The following is a 15,646-nucleotide window of genomic DNA, read 5'->3' on the forward strand; positions in this document are numbered from 1 at the left end:
AATCAAGACTTTCAGCAGTTTCGGTCCAAATGCTGGTCACTGAGGGATGACACAAGTAACTGCGCAGAGGACACTGCATCACAGATTATATTTGGGCTTGATATTTCAGTGAACTTCCCACCAAGCATCCAGTTCTTCAGCCCAGACAGTACCAATCTGGCTATAAGGACATCAGGGGGGACCATGTCCAAGGCCTGGCACAATTTCATACACATAACATGTCTTTCTTTCCCCTGCCCATTTTCGTACACAAGTCCCTTTCTTGTCCTTCAAGTGCCTGCAGATGGCTGCAGGAGGACTTGTCCCATCACCTTCCCAGGGACAGAGGCAGGCTGAGCAGCCTGTGATTCTTCCAATTCTCCTTCCTGCCTTTCTTGAAGATGGGTTTGACAGATGCCAGGTCCTCCTCAGTTGCACTGTCATTTTGAAAGCGCAATCCAGAATCACAGGCAAGGGTGACGTAACAGAAAGGAGCACTTGCAATGAGCCTGTCCAGGGCAATTGAGATGAATCTCACTGGGTCAGTGGGGTTTGTTCCCAGAGTCACACACAGAAATGTCAGGGTTCTGTCAGCGTGCACAACTGAGTTGGCTTTGTGGACTCTCACGTGAGGTAGAATCATAGAATCATAGAATACTTTGATTGGAAGAGACCCTTGGGATCATTGAGTCCAACCATAACCCAGCTCTCACACTAAACCATATCCCTAAGAAACTCTTTTAAATGTCTTTTACAGCCCTCTAGGGTGGGTGACTCCTGCACTGCCCTGGGCAGTCTGTTCTACCACCCGACAATCCTGTCCGGGAAGAATTTTTTCCTAGTATCCAATCTAAACCTCCCCTGGTGCAAATTGCAGCCATTTCCTCTGGTCCCATCACTTGCTACTTGGGAGAAGAGACCAACACCCTCCATGCTCCAACCTCCTTTCAGAATGAGAAGGTCTCCCCTCAGCCTCCTGTTCTCCAGGCTGAACAGCCCCAGCTCCCTCAACTGCTCCTCATCACACTTGTGCTCCAGCCCCTCAGCAGCTTCGTCACCTCCTCTGCACTCTCTCTAGTGCCTCGATGTCCTTCTTAAGATGAGGGGCCCAAAACTGAACACAGGAATCAAGCTGCAGCCTCACCAGCACTCAGAACACAATCACTGAGGCACAATCACTTCTCTAGTCCTACTGGCCACCCTATTCCTTTTACAAGCCAGGATGCTGGTGGCCTTTTTGGCCACCTGGGAACATTCTGGCTTCTGTTCAGCAACTGTCAGTCAACACCTGCAGATCCCTTTCCTCCAGGCACTTCCCAGCCATTCATATCTCATCCGTACAATGGAAACATTGACTTCTGACCTACTCATTCAGTGTCCTTGTGTTGAGGGATGAACAACCTCTCTCAGCTGGGGAGAAGAGCCAGTGTAGGAAATGGTGGTTTTGAGGGGCTGGTCTGTGGTGACTGTCCTGGGGACACTTCCCCAGTTCGTCCCATGAACATTGGCACGCACCAGACCCTGCTCTGCTGGTCCTTCAGGGCTCTCCCAGGAGCCTGGCTGGCAGAGGACACTGCTGTGTGCCAGCCCTGCACACTCACACACTTCAGCTGTTCACTGGTATTTTCTTCTCTGGGGCATTTGCCAGTTCAGCCCTCCCACCCCCTCCTGAATCGTGTGCCCCCCCCTCCCTCTTGCCAGTTGAGCCCAGCAGAGCAGCCACGCTGGAACTGGTCCCATAGCAGTGGGGACCAGTGAGAATGAAGGACACCGAGAATGTTCATCCAGTCGGCATGCTGAGCAGATCTCCAGCCCAGGCAGCTTGCAGACCCAGGTCCAGACTTGCCCCCCAGGGCAGCATGAGACATTTGGCCTAGGGGATCTTCAGGAAGGTCCTGTTGCCACAGTGCCAGGGCCACCCGCCCCAAGCTGCCACCTGAAGCAAAGGGTTTCTCTTTCCATGTCTTTTTTGCACACATTCCGTGCCACACGCTTCTCCTGGAACATCCCACCTCCCCACAGAGCCCTTTCCAAGAGAGCTGAGCTATGCTGAGCTGTCTGGTTGTTCCTGCACCCTCTTTCCATGCTCCACATAGCCCCAACCTGACAGTGCTGCTCTGCAGAGCAAGTGGGCTGTGGTGCCCAGGGCCATGGGGTGAGTCCGCAGATGGATGGAAGGAAGACCCAGCTCAGGGTGGCTCCTACTCACTCCCCCTCAGCACACAGACATGACTCCTGCAGCTCCAGAGATCTCAGAGAGAGGATTCTGGGCAAACAAGTCAGTGTGGGGTCCTTTATTTCATTTTATACACATAGAGAGTACGGGTACTTATTTACACAAAGACAACGGGACACACCAGACAGGTAGACAAGGACACAGTCATAAGAAGACAAACAATTTTTCTTGTGGATTGCATTAATACAACCAAGAAAAGCAAACACCAAAGACAAAAAAACAAACAAACCAAAAACAAAAACAAAACAAAAACAAAACAAAAACAAAACAAAAACAAAACAAAAACAAAACAAAAACAAAACTAAACTAAACAGAAAAAAAAAACCAAAACCAAAACCAACAACCTACAGAACGCAGGCTGAACCAGTAATACTTTACTGCAAGTGACATGCAGAAGAAGGAGGTCAGTTCATTACTGCTTTTGAAAAGCAAACAATCAACAGTTTCCTTATAGACTCCTTGAGTTCCCTGTTCCTCATGCTGTAGATGAGGGGGTTCACTGCCGGAGACACCAGTGAGTACAAAACAGAAACCACCAGATCCAGGGATGGGGAGGAGATGGAGGGGGGCTTCAGGTGGGCAAACATGGCAGTGCTGAGGAAAAGGGAGACCACAGCCAGGTGAGGGAGGCAGGTGGAAAAGGCTTTGTGCCGTCCCTGCTCAGAGGGGATCCTCAGCACGGCCCTGAAGATCTGCACATAGGACACCACAATGAACACAAAACATCCCTCAAAAAAAAAAGCACCAAACATAAGAAGCCCAAGTTCCCTGAGGTAGGATTGTGAGCAGGAGAGCTTGAGGATCTGGGGGATTTCACAGAAGAACTGGCCCAGGGCATTGCCCTTGCACAGGGGCAGTGAAAATGTATTGGCCGTGTGCAGCAGAGCATGGAGAAACCCAGTGGCCCAAGCAGCTGCTGCCATGTGGACACAAGCTCTGCTGCCCACACCCCACAGGTCAGAGCAAAGCTGGGACACGTGTTCCCATGGACAGACCTGCAGGAAAGGACCCACAAGATCAGGCTGTGCCTCTGCAGCTGAAACTGCCATCCCCAGAGAGCCTGACAGCAAGAACAAGATCCCAACAGCAGTGACCCAGAGCAGGGGAGCAAGAAGGACAATGCGGTGAGGGTGGGTGTGAGAGAGGCCAGGGCAGAGGCAGCCGGGCACTCAGACAGCGTCACCCTTCCCCAGCTGTGCAGCCACCTCCCAGACACCACCATTGCCGGGCAGCTGCTCTCAGCCCCTGTGCTCTGCAGAGGAACTGGAGCTCTGGCTGCACAGGAGCTGCTCCATGCCTTGGAGCCCCTGGCCTTGAGGGCAGAGGCTTTGCTGGGTGGGACAGGAGGCCAGGGGGCTGCTCACAGGAGGGATCTGCACTGCAGGGGATCACAGGGACTTTTCTCTGTTCTCCCTCCCATAACAATTCCGGGTTTAGTTTCCTCCCATTTCTGATCCTGTCCCTGCTGCCTGGAGATTCTCCCCCTGGGAGGTGTTTCCCTGTCCATGTCTCTTCCCTGTCAGTGCTCACAGACCCCATCCCACCCTCTGTGCCCTCCCCCTGGCCCTACAGATCCTGACTGTTCCCAGGGCACTGCCTGGGGGCATCTTCCTGTTTGCAGGCTGGAAAACAGGACTGGTCAGATTAAGTGTAAGATGTCCAGCAAAGGTGATGCTGTTGCTGCATAGGCAGAGGAGTGGCTGAAGGCATGACAGGATTCTCTGGAAGACCTACTGATCATATATTTGCAATTCTCAAATATTTGTCATACATTAAGGACTCCTTTTGCATTTATCCCCACTCATTCCCCAAGAGGAGGAGACTGAAAACAAAGACTCAGGGATGTTCCTTGACTTTATAATACTCCTTGTCTCGATTTTCTCCTTGAAACCTCTTGTTGTAAATATTTCAGGGGTGATAAGGAGCTGTGAGCAGCCCTGACCCACACAGCACCCTCTCCAAAGCAGAAGGACCCTGTCATTGTGGGGGTCACTCCTTCCACCCACACTTCTCCCCACAGCACCATGGGGATCTCCCCGGGCAGGCAGAGCGCTGACCCTGGCAGGCGGCAGAGTCCCTGCCCCAGCACAGCCCTCGGGTGCAGGGACCCTGCTCTGCAGGACAGCCCTGGGCACCCTGGGTGCTCCCCCTGCACTCACTCTCAGCAGAGGTTGTCGTCATTCCCTGTCCCTCTGACAGTGCAGCAGGGGAGCCCTGCTCCGGAGTGTGTTCTTCTCCTCAACAGAGATACTGTGAGAGACACCTGACAGATCCTGTAAATTGTGGGATGTACCAGCTTAGGGTCTCCCTCCAGGAGATGGAGCTGCATTGTCCTACAGCCAGAGACTTACCGTGTTAGCACTGTGATTTGTCTCATTGAATCCTCAGCAACCTACCACCCAACATTGCCTTTAATCTATCTCTGCCTGGCTGCTCTCCCATCAGCATCTCCAGGCAGAGCCCCCAGCCCTGCTGCGCTGTGCAGAGGAGCTGCTCCTGGGCAGAGCTGTCTCTCTGCAGCGCTGCCGCTTGCCAGGAGCTCCCTCTGTCCCAGGAGCCCAGCCCAGCTCAGCAGCACAGGAGCAGCCCATGATGTCCCTTTCTCTGTCCCCTCTGGGCTCCCTCCAGGTGTCCCTGGGGCTCCAGGGCCACATCCTTTGAAACAACCTGAAGTAATCAGTGATGCTGATTCTCCCTCCTCTGTAGAGACAGTTCTTGCCAGCTTTGTATTTTTCCTATTAGAAAATGAATCGGTATGAAAATCATATTTTCTTGCCCCGTCATTAGACATGACACTGGGAATGTTACAGCAAAGGATCTACTTCCTGCAAACTGAGGGAGGAACATCTTCAGTTGAATGAATTTAGGCATTTTATTCTGGTTTTATACTCCCAGGTCTAGAGAGACATTCATCAATCTTTGGCCATCTCATGTCTGTGCTCTGAAGCAAAGCCTTTGCACACATGGGCTCTTGGACACTTGGTACCAGGTTTCTTGTGGCAGGTCAGAGCTGGGCTGGTGCCACAGCTGGGGTGGTTCAGCCCAGATGTGAGGCAATGGCCTCAGCCAGGGACCTGACTGGGGAGCTGGAGCTGTCAGTGCTGCAGACAAAGCTGTGACACGGGTGGAATGAACTGCCAGGCAGGGTGGCAGAAGTGAGTCCATCTGGTCTGCAAGGACAGCAGCCTCCAAGCACAGCAACAGTCCAGATCAGAGCTCAGTCCAGACCTGTAAGGCGATTCAAGGACCCATAATGAGCTGTTACTACTGTAGGAACAGTTAAAGGAGAAAAAAAGACACTGTGGCCATTGATAAATTTAATAAGGGAAAGAGGTGAGAATCCCTGTGTCCTCTTGTCCTACATCTTCACCTGCAATGTGTCCCAGGACTCTGTGACTGGAGACAGTAATCTGGAGCAGAACAACCAGCAGTGGATGGGGATCAAATCAGGGGTCACTGGAATTAACACAACCCTTTCCAGTCTATGGGACAGCAGGGGCAGCATCCCAGGAGCTGAGACAGCAGGACGATGTCACAGGGAGGCCACTCTCCACCATCTTGGAAAGCTCATGGAGACTGGGGGGACTCCCTGACCACTGGTAGCTCTCACACAGTGTTGCACTTTTCAAAATGGCCAATGGGTGAGCAGGGGAACTAAGGGCTGTGCCCCAAAACATGTCCACTGGGACCCCATTTCTGGGTGTCTGGAAGAGAAGGTGACGGGGTCTACTCAGGGCAGGTTCTGCCTGTCCATCCTCTTTGCTTTCTGTGAGGAAAGGACAGGGTTGTGGATGTGGGGAGAACATTGATGGTTTGTTACCTGGAAGTCAGCAAGGCATTCAGCATCATCCCCCACAATATTCTTGTGTCCAAGTTAGGATATTATGGTCTGTGTCAGTGTGCAAGTAGATGGGTGAAAAGCAATCTGCCTGGCTGGGCTTGGAAAGGTCCTGTAGAAAGGGAGAAACTTTCCATTCCTGAGGACAGTCAAGCACTGGAAGCTGTTTCCCAGGAGTGCGCACTCACTCTGTCCCAGAAAGTGACCAAGATGTGTTTGGATAAAGCCCTGAGTAATCTGATCTGGCCCTGCTTTGAGCAGGAGGTTGGTCAAGACACCTCCTGAGGTCCCATCCAGCCTGAGTGACGCTGTCCTTTCATCCTCTTCATGTTTTCAGTTCAGAGAACGCTCTCATGTTCTCCGTGTTCACATGAATAATTCACATGAGGTTCAGGGCTGTTTTACAAGTAACAGTAAACAGGCCTGACCACAAGTTTTGCATCCCTTTTCATTTGCCCTAATCCAGGGTCTTTTTTGCTGTCCTAATACCCTTCCAGAAAGAACTGCCCATGTTGTTAACCCTTTCAGAACAGGTTGTTCAAGAGGTGTCAGTATCCATGTAAGGAGTCTGCACATCAACCAGGCAGCAAAGCCACCGTTACAGAACTGGAGATGAGGCTCTTGACCAGCTCCTTGAACCCAGATATCAGAACGACTTGCCTGCTGACATTCCCAGGAACACTTGAACTCTAAGTGCAGAGCATGTGAGTCCTGGTTGGGTATCCTGGCTTGTTTCCTGACCCATGTGGTGCTTCAGGTTTTGAAGAGAATCAAAACCAACTTTTTGACTGGGGTAGTTCCATTTTACATGTGTCACACAGAGCAGATGAAGGGAGCTCAGAGCTCCAATCTCTGCTGCAGTATAAGGCTTGATACCTCATCCATAGGTACATATCTAAGTGGTTCAGACAAAGGGTGGTCTTGCAAAAGTCACCCTTTGTGTCCCCAGGTGCATGGACACTGCTCATGTGCCTCTGCAGAGAGTGGCAGGGGTTGGATCCCTTTCTCAGGAGAAACTCCTTGCTGGAAAGACACAGCTACGGGGGTGACTCAACAAGGTTTTATTGCATTTCACTTGGTATCAGATTTGACATATTTGGTGCTTTTCTGTGATCACTCCTTCGGCACAGATGATCACAGAAAGACAACAGCTTCATAAGAGTTGGTTACAAAGGTCCTGTCATGAACAAGAAATCTCACCGTGAGATCTGGAGTTAATGAGGAAGATTATAACAAGCACCAGGCAAGAATCTCGAGGCCTCTTCTGAAGAGCGGGAGGCCCTGAGCAGCAGTGACCGGCCATGTGTGGTGTGGGAGAGCGTCAGGGGATGTGGGGTAGAAAAGGGTGATGGCTGATGACTTCAGCAAATCCTTACAACCATGTCTGAGCCACAAGTGGAATGTGGTTGATGTCTGCGAGTGGAGGGGGAATAGGAGGAAGATTTTGGGGGAGTTATATAAGGAAGGAAGGTATGCTTCTCTTGGACTAGTCATATATAACAGTGCCATTTGCATGCTGTGGGCATGGCTGTGCCTGGGAGTTGGGGAATGGCTGCTGCTGGGGTGTTTGTGCTCAGTCATGGCCCATGAGCTGACCCTGCTCTGCTCCTCTCTTACACTGCCCACATTTGGATGGACCTCAGGAATCATCCATGAGCCTGAAGGAAGCACCAACATCTTGGAGCGTTGGCCCATTACTGGTGGACAAGAGTGAAAGGTTTGTGAGACACATGGGAGTGCAGGAAGAGAGTGGTCTACGTGTAGCAGTAACTGTGTTAAAGAAGAAGACCTCAAGACCATGGGCTGGTCATGCTAATGTGGAATAGACTAATTTTTCTTTTTATTTTAGGGCAGCAGCAGAAGGAACGTGTGCATTTCAGTGCTAGGGCATGGATCCAAATTGAGGAGTCGAGCAAGTTTGGGACTTGGACAGCTCAGGTGATTGGTGACCATTGCCAGGTTTGTGAAAGAAGCTGAATGGGTTTGGGGGATGTCATAGGCCTTGCCAAGTCCTCAGAAAACCAGAGCCTTGTGGTTAAAGCAAGAGCACTTGGCACCAAACCCACCCCCAAAACACAAAACACTCACAGTGACCACAGGCAGAGCCTGAGAAATGTAAGAGTGAAAGGGTCTCCTTTGTCTGGTCCTGGGGTGAGGACTTGGCCATTCTGATGATGAACAAACACGAAGGGCTGACATGGCACCAGAGCCACCTCCACATCACCTTTACCACCTCTGACCATTGTCTCCAGGCTTCTCCTTGTCCAGCCTCCAGGGACAGGGACTGCTTGTGTCAGTGATGGCCCTCCCTGGGCTCCCAAACACCCTCAGAACATGGGGTTGGGTTCCATCTTTTACTTCGTTAGAGGTTTGTTCAATCTTTCAGTAGCTGCAGTTCAGGATCATGGCAGCAGAGGGCTCATTAACATCCAAAATGCTCTTACAAGCCAAGGCTCTGTGCAGCACTCTCCAAAAGTCTTAAAGTCTGGTGTGGATGATTTCAGAGATTTCTGAACTGTAGCCAAACAGTGAGCATTTCCATAATAAATAGTAATAAATGCAAATATCTTATATTTCTGTCACCCTCCCAAAGACCTCATTTCCAGAACAGCTGATATCAACAGTCTCCAATAAATATTGGTCTAAAGAATCTCCTGATAAAGACTGAATATGTCAGAGAAGTGGGTACCTAAATCACCACTTGAGCGAGGAGACGGGCCAGGACACCTCAAGAGGAATCACACAACTCTGGACCTAGAGGTGGGTGTTCCTGGGCATCTCAGGTGCCACAGCACAGCGATACTTGTGTTCGGGGAGCTGGCCAAGTGACCCATCTCCTGTTCTGTAACGGTGTCTGAGTTTGCTCAGGTCACCCCGACTTGAGCCCCATCCACTGCTGGGTGTTCTCCAGACTCCTGCCTTCAGGAACAAAGGCCCAGGAGACTTTTCTGGTGAAGATGGAGGCAAAGAAGCCATGAAGAACCCCAGTCCTGTCTGATTCTACTCTTACAAAGTTCAGCAGCAGGCCCACATTCACCCTGACTATTCTTTTACTGCAAATGAAGCCAAGACAGCTCATCTTGCTGTCATCACCGTCCCCCTGAGGTATCAAGTCATGGGGAGCTTTGGCATCATCCCCACATCCATGAACAAGCTTTCTAAATTCTTCCTTTGCAGCTCCCCCTGCTTCCACCTCCTGTGTGCTGCCTTTGTGCCCTTGAGCTCCATCAGTTCAGACAAGCAACCTCACGAAATAAATGCTTCTATTCTTGGGAATTTTCATCGGAAGTTCTTGTCCTTGGAGCAGACTGTTCTCTAAGGCTTGTCAGATTTGCTGAGCTCCTTCATTCTTCTGAGATGCTTCCCATGGAACCACCTGTATCAGCCCCCAGTATACCAAAGTCTTCTCCTCTGGAGCCCACCAGGCTGTGCTCTGCTGCTGGCCTTCCTCCCTCCCCTCTGGTGCCTGGGACCCCACTCTGTCCTGGTCACGACAGCCAAGGTGGACACTGATGTTCACATCCCTCACCAGCTCTCCCTTGTTTCCCAGTTCCAGATCCAGGTGAGCACCACCCTTGTTGCCCACCAAGTAGACATGGTAAGAAGTTGGCCCAAGATCCTTTGAACTGTTGGCACCTGTAGTTTTGCATGGCCAGCGAATGTCAGAACAATTGCAGTTCCCCATAGGAACCTGCTCATTGACTGGAGACCTCTTCAGGTTGCTGACAGAAGATTTTTTCCACTGCTTCTCCATGATCAAGTAGTTTGTAACACCCAACGCACTGTCACCCTGTACCGGGTTTACATGGCAAAGTCCTGGAACTGGGGTGAGTGTGGGTGTGCTACAGTTGTCACCTCTCTGAGAAGACAACAGGAGTCTGACCAACATCAGACAGAGCTGATTTCAGCTGCTCCAAGATGGACCCACTCCTTCCAAATCTGAGCCACTCAGTGATGTTGGCAGCACCTCTGGGATATTGTATTTGAGAAAGGGTAAAAAACGCTGCACAACAGCAGGTGGGAGAGAGGAGGGAGGAAATGTGAGAGAAAAGCACTGCAGACACCAAGGTCATATCCCATGGGACCCAAGCAGGTCCCTCAGCAGGCCAAAGCTTGCTCTCCTGAAATCCTGCTCTTGGTCTTGTGATCATCTCCCAGGAGCCTCAGCTCCCCTTTCCCATCCCTGACTGTCCCACCCTGACCAACTCTTTGTGGTTTGTAAGTGTGAAGTCCCACAGGGCACCTCACCCCACTGACCCCTCAGTCACCCGTGTCAGGAAGATGTTGTCAATGAGCTCCAAACCCTCCTGGATGGCTGGTACCTTGCAGATACTGGGATATCTTAGGTCAGCCATGAGGACACTGCCCTGGAAACAGGAGGCTTCTTTCATTTGTCTGAAGGAGGCCTCATCTAATTCCTCTTCCTGATCAGTGAACCTGTACTTGATGTCCAGTAGCCACAACCCTGCCCAGGTTGTTCTGCCCTCTCCTGCTGACTCCTCAACCTTCAGCTGACATTGTCTGTCCCCAGGCAGAGCTCCACACATTCCTGCTGCTCTCCCACATGAAGGGAAACTATCCCTTTGACTCCAGACCGCTGCCATTATGAACACCAGACCCCAAAGCCCCCAGAGTTTCTCTAGGAGGTGGTATTCGTAGTGTCCTGTAACTCCTCATGCTGTTAAGTTGTGAGAGACACCCTTATCAGGATAAACCACCTGTGTACAAACATTAAAAGCTGAGCAAATAGAGCTTCAGTCAAGGGAGAGTCCAGACCTTGAGAAAATCTATGATATGCCCAACAGAAAACTATTCCTTTGTACAAGGAAAAATAAGCTGTGATGTATCAGGGTGGGACAATAACCCCGTCCATCAGGACAGAGAAGGACCCAACACGATGAGCAGTGACCCTGAGGAGAAGGGCCTGGGCAGTCCAAGGTCCCCACACCAGCCCGTGGTGCACGCTCACCATGAACAAGGCAGCTGCACACGGGGCTGCATGAGGAGCAGCGTGGGGACCCAGACACCTGGAGTTCTCATCCCATTCGGTTCAGCACTGCTGTGACCCCACACACACGGGGCTGTGCCAGTGTGCGGCTTCCCAGTTTGGAGAAGCAGGGAGGAACTGGAGAGTGCAGGGCTGTGCCAAGGCAGGTTCAGCACCTTGTGCACATGGTGTGGGATGCTGAGGGACCTGGGCTGCTTTGGCCCAGCAGCGCTGGGGAGGCTGCAGCAGTGCAGGAGTAGCCTGAGAGTGCTTGAAGGGTGGTTTCATAGATATTGGAGGTTTTCTTCATAGCAGGAAAGAGCATGAGAAAGAAATAATGGCCCAAAGTGCAGCTGGGGAGGTCCAGGCTGGACATGAGCAGCAAGGAATGTGACTGGAAGGGCAGTGCTGTGGTGGAGCAGGTCAGCAGAGGGAGTCTGCATCAGCCCAAGGCTTTGTGCTCCAAGGAACAGCTGGGGAGGATGCAGAGATCTCAGCAAAGGAAGGAAGATGCTCAGACAAGAGCAAGGTGGGGCAGCAGGGGGGATGTCTGCAGCCTGCAGGGAAAGAGGTGCAGGGGATGCCACAGCACAGGACAGGCTGTGGTGGAGATGAGCAAGGGATGTAAAGAGGCTGAAAGCCCCAGCAGACATGAGCTCCTTCTCCCCTTGGCTATGGCTGCTGTGTGCACCTCTGATGCCTGTGAGGAGACACCTTGTCCTTCCAGCACAGGGGCCTCATGGCCTCCTTGTCCCCAGCCAGGAGCCTGGGAGGTGTGGGACCATAGTCCTGCCCTTGGCCTTGCACAGCCCCACATCACACTGTCCAGGAAGGGCCCTGGGCAACGTGGGAGGGACAGGATCTGCCTTCCCAGGGCTGGGGGTCAGGACTTGGCCCTTTGGTTAATGAAACACATTCAGGCTTACTCAGCATCAGAGCCACCTTTCACTTCGTTACCCTTTGTTCTGCTTCAAGTTTTCTGTCCCAGCTGCCCTGGGGATGGTTTCTTAGCTGTGTCCCTCAGTGGGATTCATTAACGTTACAAGAAACTTTGAAGTTTAGATCTGAGTTTGACTTCTTCAATTTGCCTTCAGGATCTGAGGTTCATGGACTCAGCACCAAAGCCATCATTAAAGCTCCTTGGGCTGCTCCTCTGCTGCTGAGCTGGGCTGGGCTCCTGGGACAGAGGAAGCTCCTGGCAAGCGGCAGCGCTGCAGAGAGACAGCTCTGCCCAGGAGCAGCTCCTCTGCACACGCAGCAGGGCTGAGGGCTCTGCCTGGGGATCTCAGGGAGACGAGCAAGGCAGAGAGAGATTAAAGGTGGTCAGGATTGGGAGGATGACTGAGAGCTCACTGGAGGAGAAACCTTTGCAGCCCTTGCCATGGTAAGTCTCTGGGTGCAGAGCAATGCAGCTGTAGCTCCTGGAGGCATCTCCTAAAACTGGCACAGGCACAGCTGGTGGGATCTGTAAGGAGGGGGCTCTTGTCAGGCAGTGATGAAGAGCTGTGAAGCCGGGTGAGCACCTAGGGGTGCCCAGGGCTGTCCTGCAGAGCAGGGTCCCTGCACCCCAGGGCTGTGCAAGGGCAGGGACTCTGCCGCCTGCCAGGGTCAGCGCTCAGCCTGCCCGGGGAGATCCCAACAACACTGAGGGGAGAAAATGTGGGTGAAAGGAGCAAACCCTATAGGGCAGGAAATGTGTTTCTGCTGTGGAGAGGGTGCTGTGTGGGTCAGGGCTGCTCACAGATCGAGATCAACCCCAGCATTTTTCCAAGGGGACAACTCAAGGACAAGATCAATGCAAGGATTACCAGACAGATAAGGAGCTTTCCTGAGCCTGTCTTTTCAGTTTCCTATCCCAAGGGGTGGGGGGTGCAGGAAAAGATAAAATGAAAATGAGTTCTCATGCTTAAAGAAGTCACTGAGACTCCTGAACTGCAACTCTGAGTGATCAGCACATCTGCCAGAAGGCTCATACCATCCCTTCACCACCCCTCTGCCTGTGCACAGCACCTGCATCACCTTGGCTGGACCCCTCAGCCTCAGTCTGACCTGTCCTGTTTTCCAGCCTGCAAACAGGAAGATGCCCCCAGGCAGTGCCCTGTGAACAGTCAGGATCTGTAGGGCCAGGGGGAGGGCACAGAGGGTGGGATGGGGTCTGTGAGCACTGACAGGGAAGAGACATGGACAGGGAAACACCTCCCAGGGGGAGAATCTCCAGGCAGCAGGGAAGTGATCAGAAATGAGAGGAAACTAAACCCGGAATTGTTATGGGAGGGAGAACAGAGAAAAGTCCCTGTGATCCCCTGCAGTGCAGATCCCTCCTGTGAGCAGCCCCCTGGCCTCCTGTCCCACCCAGCAAAGCCTCTGCCCTCAGGGCCGGGGGCTCCAAGGCACGGAGCAGCTCCTGTGCAGCCAGAGCTCCAGTTCCTCTGCAGAGCACAGGGGCTGAGAGCAGCTGCCCGGCAATGGTGGTGTCTGGGAGGTGGCTGCACAGCTGGGGAAGGGTGACGCTGTCTGAGTGCCCGGCTGCCTCTGCCCTGGCCTCTCTCACACCCACCCTCACCGCATTGTCCTTCTTGCTCCCCTGCTCTGGGTCACTGCTGTTGGGATCTTGTTCTTGCTCTCAGGCTCTCTGGGGATGGCAGTTTCAGCTGCAGAGTCACAGCCTGATCTTGTGGGTCCTTTCCTGCAGGTGTGTCCATGGGAACACGTGTCGCAGCTTTGCTCTGACCTGTGGCTGTGGGCAATGCACTCTGTGGACATGGGGAATGAGCTGAGTCTCCCTGAATCAAATGCCATCATTAGAACTCCCATGTGTCTCATTGAGGTTTCCTTCGAAGAAGTGACCTTTTGTCCAGGATTCAAACCTGTCCTACAGTCTCTGTGTGTTATCTGAAAGACCCATGGAGAAGCACAGAGATGCTGCAACAGAGAAAATGCTGTTGGGTTTGTGAAATGAGCTGTGTGTGTCCTGGGCCAAATGTGGATGCTGAGACCTTAGGAAAGGGTGAGACATGTTTTGGTTCCATCCGACGAAGCTGAACCCCAGAACGGGCTCCAGCCCCACCCCGTTCCCATGCCCCGCACTGCAGAGCAGGGCTGAATCCTCGGCAGCCAGCGGGCACAGGCCCTGCTCCTCACGGCACCTCCAGCCAGCGCCACCCAGGGCTCAGACACGGAGCTGGAGGAAGGTCTGGGAAAGGACAAGGGGGTGTGGAACAGTGGGAGTGTATGTGATGGCTTTGATTTCACTTATAGAAAACTCCCCTATTTGTCACTGTCTTTACTTCTTGTTACAGTGCCCTATGTCCAGTGGCTACAAATGTCCAACAGCAGCTCCATCACCCAGTTCCTCCTCCTGCCATTCGCAGACACACGGGAGCTGCAGCTCTTGCACTTCTGGCTCTTCCTGGGCATCTACCTGGCTGCCCTCCTGGGCAACGGCCTCATCATCACCACCATAGCCTGGGACCAGCACCTCCACACCCCCATGTACTTCTTCCTGCTCAACCTCTCCCTCCTCGACCTGGGCTGCATCTCCACCACTGTGCCCAGCTCTATAGCCAATTCCCTCTGGGACACCAGGGCCATTTCCTATGCAGGATGTGCTGCCCAGCTTTTTTTTTTCTTGTTCTGTGCTACAGCAGAGTATTCTCTTCTCACCATCATGTCCTACGACCGCTACGTTGCCATCTGCAAACCCCTGCACTACGGGACCCTCCTGGGCAGCAGAGCTTGTGTCCACATGGCAGCAGCCGCCTGGGCCACTGGGTTTCTCAATGCTCTGCTGCACACGGCCAATACATTTTCACTGCCCCTGTGCAAGGGCAATGCCCTGGACCAGTTCTTCTGTGAAATCCCCCAGATCCTCAAGCTCTCCTGCTCACACTCCTACCTCAGGGAACTTGGACTTCTTGTGTTTAGTCTGTTAATTGGTTTTGGCTGTTTTGTGTTCATCATGCTGTCCTATGTGCAGATCTTCAGGGCCGTGCTGAGGATCCCCTCTGAGCAGGGACGGCACAAAGCCTTTTCCACCTGCCTCCCTCACCTGGCCGTGGTCTCCCTGTTCATTGGCACTGGCACTTTTGCCTCCTTGAAGCCCCCCTCCATCTACTGCCCATCGCCAGACCTGGTTATGGCAGTTTTGTACTCTGTGGTGCCTCCAGCAGTGAATCCCCTCGTCTACAGCATGAGGAACCAGGATCTTAAGAATGCTGTATGGAAATTGGTAGCTTATTCTTTTCAGAAGCAATGAATTACCTATAATCTTCAGGAGAGCATTTAAAGTGTAACTCATTGAAGACTCAGTCTGTCTTTTATTTTCTGGTGGTGGTGTTGTTGGCTTTTACGTTGTGTTAATATTGTAATTCACCGTAGAATTCACTGCCTGCCAAGTGATTATGTCAATGAGAAGCCATGCTCTCTTTATGTTTAAACAAAATAAAGAGACCTGCAGCAACATTTTATTTTCCTGAGACCCTTCTTCCAAGGCATTTTTGGAGCTGCAGGGACAGTTCCTGTGTGTATGGGTAGAATGGAAGAGTCCAGCATGGCAGCACAATCAGGAGCTACCAGTGCTTGGTCTTCCAGATTTCGTTCTTTCTAC

General features: G+C 52.3%; 1 protein-coding gene across 1 annotated transcript; it reads left to right on the forward strand.

Moving 5' to 3' along the window:
- The first annotated feature begins 14,362 nt into the window (after nt 1-14,362).
- On the forward strand, nt 14,363-15,295 carry LOC136116298 (olfactory receptor 14J1-like). The gene has a single exon (XM_065862498.2). The coding sequence runs from the start codon at nt 14,363-14,365 to the stop codon at nt 15,293-15,295; it is 933 nt and encodes a 310-aa protein (XP_065718570.2).
- The last annotated feature ends 351 nt before the right edge of the window (nt 15,296-15,646 follow it).

The sequence above is a fragment of the Patagioenas fasciata genome, chromosome W (genome assembly GCF_037038585.1).
Source record: "Patagioenas fasciata isolate bPatFas1 chromosome W, bPatFas1.hap1, whole genome shotgun sequence".
NCBI lineage: Eukaryota > Metazoa > Chordata > Aves > Columbiformes > Columbidae > Patagioenas > Patagioenas fasciata.